The sequence below is a fragment of the Miscanthus floridulus genome, chromosome 10, assembly GCF_019320115.1.
Source record: "Miscanthus floridulus cultivar M001 chromosome 10, ASM1932011v1, whole genome shotgun sequence".
Taxonomy (NCBI): domain Eukaryota; kingdom Viridiplantae; phylum Streptophyta; class Magnoliopsida; order Poales; family Poaceae; genus Miscanthus; species Miscanthus floridulus.
This window is the reverse complement of record NC_089589.1, coordinates 137944619-137956889: the sequence shown is the minus strand read 5'-3', so window position 1 is coordinate 137956889 and position 12271 is coordinate 137944619. Positions and strand designations below refer to the sequence as shown.

The 12271-nt window shown below is 45.4% G+C and overlaps 1 protein-coding gene across 1 annotated transcript; it reads left to right on the top strand.

The window, feature by feature from the left end:
• Positions 1 to 9029: 9029 nt before the first annotated feature.
• On the top strand, positions 9030 to 9539 carry LOC136489777 (uncharacterized). The gene has a single exon (XM_066486326.1). It carries the CDS (start codon positions 9030 to 9032, stop codon positions 9537 to 9539), a length of 510 nt encoding a protein of 169 aa, XP_066342423.1.
• The last annotated feature ends 2732 nt before the right edge of the window (positions 9540 to 12271 follow it).

Below are 12271 nucleotides of genomic sequence, written 5' to 3'. Positions count from 1 at the left end.
GTCGGGGCGGGTGGTCCACGGGGCGCGGCCGGGGGCATGGGCAAGGCCGAAAAAAAAAGGGCGCGCCGGGGCGCAGGGCCGGCCGGGGTCAGGGCGGCGCGGCTGGGGGGAAGGGGCCGGCCGGGGCAACGGCGCGGCCGGCTGGCAAGGGCGCGAAGGCAGCGGGCGGCGCTGGCCGGAGGGCAGGCCGGCCGAGGGCACGGCGCGCGGGCTGCCGGGCACGTGGCCCGCTCGGGCAAGGTCGGCTCAGGCGGCCGGGCGCCGGGCGTGCGGGAACGGCCTCGTACGGTCTACTACGACGGGGGTGCTCCGAGTCCGCTGCGGCTTCCGTGCCTCGGGCTGTCTGCGATTGTCGTGCCGGGCGAGAGCGCAGGTCCTGCGAGTCTTCCTACTCGGCGCGCGTATCGCAGGGCCGACGTCTCTCTGTCCGTCTCCCGCAGGTTGCCGTGTGCTCGGGTCTCAGTCGCCTTCGACTGTCGCAGTCTCTCTTCCCGTAGCGGCGCGGCCTCGTTGATCTCGTCTTCCTTCGCTTTTCTCCATTTTCGCGAATCGTATCGTCTCGTACGTCGCGGAGGGCAGGGCGGCTGGCAGCAAGCCGGCCGGCGGCGCGGGCGCGCGGGCGGCCGGTGGCGGCGCGGGGCGAGCGGGCGGGCTGGCGTTGGCGCGGTTTGCCGGGCAGTGACTGCCCGGCCGGTCTAAAACCGGGTGTCCGCGGCTTTGCCGAGTGCCGGATCAGGGAGGCACTCGGCAAAGATTTTTTTTTGTTTTTAATTTCTTTGCCGAGTGCCCCGGATCTGGCACTCGGCAAAGATTTTTTTTTATTTTTTTTAAATTCTTTGCCGAGCGTCTCAGATCTGGCGCTCGGCAAAGAAAAATTTTTTATTTTTAAAATACTTTGCCGAGTGCTCCCTGGACGGCACTCGGCAAAGATTTAAAATTTTTTTTAATTATTTCTTTGCCGAGTGCTCCTGTGTACGCACTCGGCAAAGAGGAAAATTTAAAAAAAAATTAAAACATTCTTTGCCGAGTGCCTGAGGGCTGGCACTCGGCAAAGACACCCTTTGCCGAGTGCCATGCCCCGGCACTCGGCAAAGTTTTTTTGTTTTTTTTGTTTTTGGCCTCCAATTTTTTTGTGCAGCCTTTTTAAAGCACCAGGAACTCCTAGTTACAATTTGAAGATTTTTTTGTGGCTTTTTGTTATATTTAGTTACTTTATTTCGTTTACTTGAATTTTTCTGGAAATTAGAAATTTGAACTGCACGGTGGTACGAATAATGGAGTTTAATGATTCGAAAATTGATAGTCATGTTAGTGTGTGTTATGAGAGGCCGTATCCAGGAACAGACCCGAAATTTCGGATATCTCGTTCACGAAACATGTCCGCGAAATTGCGTGTGAAGTGTTTATAAATTCTACAAAATGCAAACGAAGTCCAAAAATCATGAAACTTGTTGAGATGTCGTGATATCATATGTGGAGGCTATGATAAAAATTTCAGAAGATTTCGTGCACGTTGTCACGTACGATGCTTACAAACCAGGACATCTCCACATGTGATATCAGATATCACATGTGGAGATGTCCTGGTTTGTAAGCATCGTACGTGACAACGTGCACGAAATCTTCTGAAATTTTTATCATAGCCTCCACATATGATATCACGACATCTCAACAAGTTTCATGATTTTTGGACTTCGTTTGCATTTTGTAGAATTTATAAACACTTCACACGCAATTTCGCGGACATGTTTCGTGAACGAGATATCCGAAATTTCGGGTCTGTTCCTGGATACGGCCTCTCATAACACACACTAACATGACTATCAATTTTCGAATCATTAAACTCCATTATTCGTACCACGTGCAGTTCAAATTTCTAATTTCCAGAAAAATTCAAGTAAACGAAATAAAGTAACTAAATATAACAAAAAGCCACAAAAAAATCTTCAAATTGTAACTAGGAGTTCCTGGTGCTTTAAAAAGGCTGCACAAAAAAATTGGAGGCCAAAAACAAAAAAAACAAAAAAACTTTGCCGAGTGCCGGGGCATGGCACTCGGCAAAGGGTGTCTTTGCCGAGTGCCAGCCCTCAGGCACTCGGCAAAGAATGTTTTAATTTTTTTTTAAATTTTCCTCTTTGCCGAGTGCGTACACAGGAGCACTCGGCAAAGAAATAATTAAAAAAAATTTTAAATCTTTGCCGAGTGCCGTCCAGGGAGCACTCGGCAAAGTATTTTAAAAATAAAAAATTTTTCTTTGCCGAGCGCCAGATCTGAGACGCTCGGCAAAGAATTTAAAAAAAATAAAAAAAAATCTTTGCCGAGCGCCAGATCTGGGGCACTCGGCAAAGAAATTAAAAAAAAAAATCTTTGCCGAGTGCCTAACCGCAGGCGCTCGGCAAAGAAGGACGTGGCACGGCGCCATTTCACGGGCAGCCTATGCCGAGTGTATAGATTTTGCCGAGAGTTTGGCGCTCGGCAAAGAAGTCCTTTGCCGAGTGCCTGCGTTTGCCGAGTGCCCGGCGCTCGGCAAAGAAATCTTTGCCGAGTGTAATTCTTTGCCGAGTGCAGCACTCGGCAAAGAAGATATTTGCCGAGTGTCCGATTTTTGACACTCGGCAAAGAAATTTACACTCGGCAAAGTCTCTGTTTCCAGTAGTGTCTGCAACTCCAAATATTCCTCTCCGAATCCTAGCAAGTATGTGCATATACATGTATTCGAGTATGTATATGTGTATACTCGTGCTATCCATCCTAATCCCTTTTTCTCGGAAATCCCGTCATTTATATACGCATATGCATTTTTATTTCTAATATATATATATGCTTACACATACACGTATATGTGTATACAAATTCAATATCCAAATCCATCTCTACCAAATCCCCAACTAAACTCTTTTGAAACTCCTTTTGAATCTCTATTCAAATCTCATTTAAACTATATCTCAAACTCCATTCGAACATCTGTAGGGAAAATAGAAAAGACCTCTCTTCTCTCCTCTCCTTGGGCCTAAACCCCAGGCCCAGCCGCACCATCACCGACACCGGCCCATCCCTTCTCCTCCTCCAGCCGCGGCCCAAGGCCTAGCCAGCGCCTCCCCTGCCTTCTCCCAACCCTAAACCCCCACGCTCTCCTGCCGCCGCCGCCGCTCGCTCACCGCACGCAGTGCAGCGGACGGTGCCGCTCCCTCGCGCGCGCGCTCTGCCTCACGGGCCCACCTTCCAGCGCCGGTCGTGCGCACGCGTGGCACACTTGCGTTCGCCAAAGCCGCGCCCCTCTGCCTCCTGCGTGCTCCCCCGTCGACCCAATGGACGCCGAGTGTCCCATCCGCAGCACGGACGCTGGGGATGGCCGCCGAGCTCTTCCAACCCTAGCTGTCGCTGCTATAAGAGGACAAGCAGATTGATCTAAAGAAAAACCCCAAAACCCTAACGTAGGTGACGGCTACTGATTATAAGGTCTAAGGGGTGTGCATACTACCCATTGGGGCGCCCTCCTAATGGGCAAGGGTGATACACGGCCCAACGGCCCAAAAGACGATGGCGTAGCACGATGACAGATTCTGAACATTGTCGTGTTTCAATGATGCCAGTTGATTCCTGTGGAATTTGTACCTCAAACAAAAGTGATTGTATAGCTTATGAAATTATCTTTCCATCCATATATGAATCATCAAAAACAGAGTTTGTATGCGTTCTGGGCGTCCGTTTTGGTGTTGGCTGCTCCTGAATTTCGAGATGGACTCGAACTTGACATGGATTGGGCCTCCAACTGGCTTGGACGCCCTTCCTTGCCTCCTAAGGTGGTTTCCAACAGGGAGGACGTCCAAGGGTTTCCTAGATATGTTCTCCACGTCTTTGGGGTGTGCTACAACTTAGGCCGGGGTCCCAATGGTGAATAACAAGCCCATGACGATGACGTAGCTCACGGCAGAAACAGGGACAGCATGTCCTGATGCTTTAGAGGTCTTGCTGATGTGATATTGAGGTAGGACCAGATCTGTTTGAAAGCTTATCGAATAATCTTTCTATCAAGTGCTCATTGACCTCAATCGCACTCCGGATGGATGAGTTATGGCCTTTCCAATGAAGCACTATTGGGCTGCCGACGAACTGAATGTTGGACTTTGATGAGCTTGCGCTTTGAGACACATTTGTACCTTCAATCAAATAAGAACATGTACATGTGCAACCAAGTGAATTGTTCCAAAAATCACTATGCAAATATGGGAATAAGGTCACCTTATAATCAATGGTCATATCTGAAGGTATCATGTCCTCATCAGGAGCTTTGCAGATTCTGGTAGTCATGCATGCCTATTTTACATTGTCTGCAGGCAATGATGTCTTTCTCGTTAACCCCGATACATATTTGCTCCATAAAAGACACTTAAACCATTCATAGCTCAAGGCTAAGAACCTCCACTCTATCTAGTTTTCTATGGTTCCCTTCTCTTATTCTTTGGTTGTGTGCTCGCTTGATTCTGTTAATTTTTGTTCTAAATTAAACAGAGTTGCAGTGAATCCTAATATTTCCACAGTACTCGAGGTTGTGGTGATGTTTTGTTAACTGGCTAATTGCTTCCTATTTATACATTCCATGTTATAATGGAGGTTGCAATGATATCTTTCTGATTAACCTGAGACAATATTACATGAAAGAGACATAAATCCATTCATAAGTCACAATGAGATTGACATTGTGGAATTGTTGAAAATAACTTGTTATTTGTTCAGAAACTACTAAAGTTTGTGATGGTTTGATAAGTTCGTTTTTGTACTAACATGCTGCTCTTTTCTACTACATCAAACTAGGAACCGTGGAACAAAATGCGGCACAAAGTGAGTTTGTGCTGCGACCCTACATCAATACTGCCAAGAAGCAAAATAAGCTTGAGGCATCAACTGATTTAAATAATACTGGCAAGAAGCAAAATATGTTAGGAAAGTGAACTGATGTAAATGAATCGGATGATAAAAGTATGTACGCATCATTTCCCTAAAAAAAAAAGTATGTACGCATCCACAGACCAAGTTTACAAAAAAACCATGCAACTGTCTGCACAAACGTGACCATGAGAATGTTTAAACGCTTCATCCCTCTATCCTTTATGAACAGTACACAGTATATGTCTCCAAACCTATGATCAAAAGCCTCCTTAAGCCTTGCCCTTTATGCACCATAGTCAGTTACTTCCCAATTGCAATGCACCTTTCCACAGTACCTAAAACAAAGTAAGTTCAAGTTGGTACAGGAGGTTAAAGGCTAGTTCACTTGGAGGCTAAATTCAAATGGGTAATTTAACGTTGAAAAAAATTCAAATAACATCAATACCTCACGATCTGTCTTCTACTTTTGTAAGACCACACGATGGAATATCAGCGGGTGGCATTTTATCTCTTATCGCCTCTTCCTTTCTTTTAAAAACTTTGCACTTCCTTGAATCTCTATCGGTGGAACCATAGGCGGCCATCTCCACCAAATCTAACTCAATATTCTCTGCAAGCGAAAGGTAAAATTAAATAGATGATATTATATACTAAAATGACGAGCCAATATCCTTTATCATAACTTACCACCATAACGAAGTGCTGGAGAAGCGGCTGCCATTTCCCTCAACCCAATCCTTGTATCCAAGTAAGGATCATTGACATCTACTTGATATTTGGCACCTTTGGCCTTGTTGACGTCATACTGCAGGATTTGGCAATTGTTAACATCTGTCCGTCCACCTGCAAAGACAAGTTGTTATTTCAATCCGCTCCTTTGACATTTACTACAGATTCCAAAGGTAGAATAAGGTACCCTTTGAGTACGGTTCAATATGGTCATAGTCAAATCCATGAATTCCAGGCTTTCCATTTAGCTTATGGCAGACTGGGTTTCCAACAATGTCAGCTCTCCATCTGTCTGGATTACGGCCTGGAACAAGTGGGGCCGCCTGCCAACACTTCTGCTTCTCTGTATGGTTGAACTTCCTCTGTGATCACAAAGAAAAGTATATTAATTAAGAGGAGTGCATCCTCTGCAAGGAGCTCAGCAAGCTGCACTAATTAATTACCTATAAAGGGTCACATGTCGACACATATATGTAATTTACATTATATTAGGTTCAGTTACAAGTTAAAGATGTTGTGACACAAAAGTAGTTATCACCGAATTTATAGATATATATAACAGAACACTAACGAAATAAGAACAGGGGCTCCGGTCAAAAAAACAAGAACAGGGACACATTAAGACAGCTGGGATCCTCCTTCTAAAATGTAATAACTGAACAAAAAATATATCAGGTAGTTTTAAAAGTGTGGCAAAAAATGTGCAATTCACTTCTAAAGCACGATTTACAATTTCAGAAAACTGAACATATATACATCATCTAAAATCTTTGACCACTTCTTAGTCTATTCAATCATAGATAAGAGAAGATTATCTTACAGTTCAGTTACAAGCTAAAGAAATTGTGGTAGTTGTCACCGAATTTATAGATATAATATAACAGAACACTACTGGAATGAAAACAGGGACGAATTAAGACAGCCAGCACCTTTGTGCTAAAATGTAATAGTTGAACAAAAACTGTATCAGGTAGTTTTAAAAAACGTTTGGCAAAAAAAATCTGTGATTCACTTCAAAAGCACAAATCACAATTTCATAAAACTGAACACAAATGATCCTGAATATCTGACCACTTCTAAGTTATATCAATCATTTGCCATTAGACAACAATAGAATTTATTCGAGTCTAAGAGCTCATTGTAATTTGAGCAGCTGTGAAGAATTTGACTGCAATGTAGTCTGCATCAATCGTATAGGACGAAAACTTGGAGAAAACTAAACAAAATTAATCTATAAAGGAACAAACAGGGAGCACTACCGGAAACCGGCGATTTGCCGAGTGCCGAGGCTTTGCCGAGTGTATTTTATCGGGCACTCGGCAAATACCGTGTTTGCCGAGTGCCAAATAAAATACACTCGGCAAACAAAAACACACGGCAAAATACGTCTTTGCCGAGTGTTTTTTTCTGGCACTCGGCAAAGAAGCTTTTTGCCGTGTGCATTTTTTTTTGCCCTCGGCAAATCATTTTTTCGAAGCAATTTTTGAGGCCCTAAATGAATTCAAATGAAAAACTTTTCAACTACAAAGTTGTATAACTTCTCAAGATCTACAAAGTTTATTTTGGTCATTTCTTCATTTGACAAAGCGACAATAACGTTGTTCATAAAATCTACATATCTCATATCTCTAATATTAATTTCATGAAAGTAGAAGATACATATATAAGATTTGTGAACAATGTTACTACCACTACGTCGGATGAACAAATGACCAAAATAAACTTTATAGATCTTGATAAGTTATGAAATTTTGTAGTTGGCAACATTTTGATTTGAAATCATCTTGTCATGCAAAAACGACGTTTGAATTTTAAAATTTTAAAATTTTAAAATTTGAATTTTTCAAACGACCTCGGATGAAAAAACTTCCTAAATGAAAATTGTAGATCTCCAAAAGTTATGAAACTATGTAGTTGACAACTTTTTGATTTGAAATCATCTTATCATGCAAAACTATGTTTGAATCTCTCAAATTTAAAATTCAAATTTTTCAAACGACCTCGGATGGAAAAACTTACTAAATGAAAATTGTAGATCTCAAAAAGTTATGAAACTTTGTAGTTGACCACTTTTTGATTTGAATTCATTTAGGGCCTCAAACAAGCAATTTACTCTCAGTTTGCCGAGTGCCTTTTTTCTAGCACTCGGCAAAGCCGTATTTTGCCGAGTGCCTATATTTTGGCACTCGGCAAAGAGGTATTTTGCCGTGTGCATTTTTTTGGCCCTCGGCAAATCAGTTTTTCGAATCAATTTTTGAGGCCCTAAATGAATTCAAATGAAAAACTTTTCAACTACAAAGTTGTATAACTTCTCAAGATCTACAAAGTTTATTTTGGTCATTTCTTCATTTGACAAAGCGACAATAACGTTGTTCATAAAATATACATCTCTCATATTAATTTCATGAAAATAGAAGAGAGATATATATGATTTGTGAACAATGTTACTACCACTATGTCGGATGAACAAATGACCAAAATAAACTTTGTAGATCTTGAGAAGTTATGAAATTTTGTAGTTGGCAACATTTTGATTTGAAATCATTTTTCATGCAAAAACGACGTTTGAATTTGAAAATTTTAAAATTTGAATTTTTCAAACGACAACTATGAATTTGAAAATTTGAAAATTTTGTAGTTGGCAACATTTTCGGCTTTTTTTCGGTTCCAACTTTGCCGAGTGTCGGCACTCGGCAAAGGCTTTGCCGAGTGCCCGACAAAAGACACTCGGCAAAGACGTCTTTGCCGACTCTTTTTTTGCCGAGTGCTCTTTGCCGAGTGCAGCACTCGGCAAAGCCTTTGCCGAGTGCAAATTGGGCTTTGCCGAGTGCCCCTGGCACTCGGCAAATTCACTGAGTCCGGTAGTGGAGCTCTTACACCGAGTCGTTCCCGGCAGCTCGCTCCACCTCGTGGGTCCATAATTGAGATAGAATAGATAGAATATGTGTCTACTTTCTAGCAGGTGTGTAGTTTAACGTTATGATCACAAATCAGACCTAGGTTTCCTTTTCTGCTTACATTCAATCTAGTGGAATTACGACCCCGAATCTAGCAGAATACCATAAAAGCCAATTCGAGTAACATTAGAACTTACCCGAGGTGGAGACTTCTTGTCAGCAGTAGCACTGGGGGCAGTTCTTGCCGATGAAGCCGAAGGTCCTCCGCCCGGTAGCGGCTTTGTTGGTGGCGCGCTCGAATGAGCCCTAGGAGGAGGCGGAGGCCGTGGCAGGTCCGAGAGTGCACTACTCCTAGGCGCGGAAGGGCTCCCGAATACTCCATCATCGTCAGGTCGAGCAGGCACAGGCGCGGAAGAACCCGAGGGTGGCGCTACCGTGGATGCTGCCGAGGGGGGACCGGCCGTCATGTAAGCGGACGGGGGCGCGGTCGTCGAGGGCGGTACAGGGCGCAGGATGGATTCATCGGAAGGATGCGGCGCGGGAGTGGAGGAAGCCGAGCACGGCACGGGCGGTGACGAAGCCGAGGGCGGAGCCGTCGAGGAAGCCCAGTGCTCCGCGGCCGTCGAGGAAGCCCAGTGCTCCGCGGTCGTCGAGGAGGATGCCGTGGGCGGCGCGGGCATAGGGAAAGCTGAGTGCGGCGCAGCCGTCGAGGATGCCGAGGGTGCCACGGCAGTCGAGGAAGACGAGGGGGCCGCGGGCACCGAAGATGCCGAAGACGGCGCGGGCATCGACGAATCTGTGGGCGCCGCGGCCGTCGAGGAAGCGGCCGGCGGCGCAGACTGGGGCGCAGCCGTAGAGGAACGCGACCCGCGCGCGGGAATCAGACCCCGAACTCTTGGCCACCACCTTGGAAGCGGCATGGCGAAGGGAGGCGGCGGGCGGAGGCGGAAGGCGGAAGGCGGCGGGCGGAGGCGGCGGGCGGAGGCGGAAGGCGGCGGCCAACTTGGGAAGAACGGAGAATGAGCGGGAACTCGGATCGGCCTCCTCTGCCTTACTTGGACTTCACGTTTCCATTGCTATAGAGTAATGGCACTTCCGCGCCTCCCCGGCCCGTTGCAGCGGGCCAAGTTCGTAAGAGGCCCAGCGGCCCGGCCAACTAGCCGTTCCCCTTCCTGTTGTGTGGCCGGCCGTGGCTTCTTCTACACGAGCATGGATTCCTTGCACACTTGTCTCTGTATTTAGAGCATCTCCAAAAGTTTGGTATATTTTACTTGTCAAATCTTGTGTTTCACCAACTCCCAAAACAATATGCCACACACAAAAAAAGCCACTCTCCAATACTTTGCTATTTTAGACTTGGCAAAATGAAAAAAAGAAGGCCCACAAAGACTTGTTTCCCGGTCGACAGGAGCAGCAGGTTCTGCCGGCTATCAGGTTCTGCATCTGAATCACAACAGGAGCATGCACGTATGGCCAAGCAAGCAGCAGGAGCATGGTTAGTGACTTGGGCTGGTATAAGTAATAGGTAATGGGCTTTGGACTCGGGACTACGTGCCTTTTACTTTGTTGGGCTTGGCCTATGTATGGATCACATATACTCCATCCCAAAAAGACCGCAATTCTCACATTTCGAGGAGTCAAACAATTTAAATTTTGACCGAAGTTATAAAAAAGGTAACAACATTTACAATGCAAATTAAGTATCATTAGATTAATTATCTAATATATTTTCATAATAAAATAATTTAGAGACTTAAACGTGAATAATATTTAATATAAATTTGGTCAAACTTGAATTGACTTGACCGGCACTGTAACACCCTAAAAATGACATTCTTTTAAAATTAGTAAAAATGATTTATTTATGCAAATATGTGTGCATTAAAATATAGGAAAATAATAAATTTTGTGGAATTAAAATTTAAAAATAAGGTCAGAAACTTTTTGATGCATACATGCTGCTGCATATCTAATTTTGTGATGATTGATTTTGATTCAAATTTCAAATGAATTCAAAACTTAATTAAAAATGCTTTGGAAATCCATGTGGAAAAAAAATGCAAAATTCATTTTTTCCCCTCCCTTCTTCATTTCGGCCTGCAGGCCTAGTTCTTTCCCCAGCCCAGCTCGCCTCCCCCTTGCGCCTCGCTCGGCCCAGCGCCAGCCGCCAGCCCTTGCGCGCTGCGCGGCCCAGCACCGCTGCCGGCCCAGCCCAGCCGAACGGCCTGGCAGCAACCGCCGCCGCGCCTCCTTTGCTCCCCAGCCGCTGACGCCCGGGCCCCGCCTGTCGGCGTCGTCCCCTTCCTACGCGCGGCTCGGAACCGCCCGCACCCGGCGCTGCAGCAACCGCCGGCCACCGTCCTCGCCGTCCATGTCACCGCCTTCTCCGAGCCTCCTCGTCCTCGTTTTTTCCCGCGGTGAGAATCCCCTCGCTCTCCTCTTTCTCTCCGGCCTCTTTCTTTGACGTTAGACGGTTCCTATCGCTGTAGCCGCGAGCTCCGAAGGCTTTGGCCGCCGGCCATGGCGGCCACCGCGCTACCCGCGTCCTCCGACCGCCGTATCGGCATGGCCGAGACCCCCTACTCCCCCCGCTTACCCCGGTGCTCTCGACTCTTCATTTGGTGAACCCTAGCCCCTAACCGCGCGCGCAAGAGACCTCCACGCCGCCGGCCATGGAGTTTGCCGCCGGCGTCACTGTTCCGGCCGGCCACCTTCTTCTCTCTTCCCCAGACTTGTTTCTAGCCGTCCATTTTCCGATCTACGGTCGAGATTAGAAGATACCTCTTCGGGGGTCAGTTTGCTTAAGAGACCCTGCACTTTTCTAAGTCCTAACCCGCAGTCCAAAGCGTATTTCCTTTATTACGCATTCTAGTTTTGAAAACGTAAAGTTCACTGCTTAAGTCTAAAATACGTTTTCAGTATTTACAGAAATGCCATTTGAACTGTTTTGAGTATAAAATTGTCGTTTTAGCTCCGAATTGATCCGTTCAAATCGTGTTAGCTTCGTAATTCCATAATCTACATGTTAGAACCACTGTTAGTCAAGTTTGGAACTTTTTAATTTCATGGTTAGATTTAATTAAATATATTGCTATAGGAAATCCCGTTTAAATCATAACTTTCACATTTTAGCTCAGTTTTTCGTGAACTTCGCGTTGACGTGATCGTAGCGAGACGTAGATTATTTTCACAAACATTTTACCTTGTTTTCTATACTGTTGGTGTACTGTTCTAATGATAGGAATGTTTGCTTTGCATGAATGCTTTTGGAATGTTGTATGTTGCCGTGTTGGTCGCGTTCAGACGGTGAGGAGAATGTCGGTGACCAAGATTACTTCGACGACCAGCAGGACCAGCAGGAATTTGTGAACCAAGGCAAGTATAGCATGGGCCTACCTTGATGTCCTATTCACTTTAATCATTTACTCATGTGCATGTGTCTAACTTTGATAACCATAAGGACATTCTAGTCATTTGATGACTTGTTCCCTTGACTCCTATGGGTATTTGCATATGGGTAGATTGCTAGTGCTCTAACTGAACATGATCTACATGATGATTAATGGTTCTATGGAACTAAAAGTATAACGTGATTTGTAACAACTGATCCATAGGGCGAAGGTGCAAATGACTTTTGATCATGTTGCTCTCTGCCCTCCATAAGGACTTATCTGTCGGCAAAAGCTGGGACTGACAGTGCAACCGGGAGAGTCATATGGCTCTGACTTTAGCTCAGTAATAGGACCTTTTCTAGC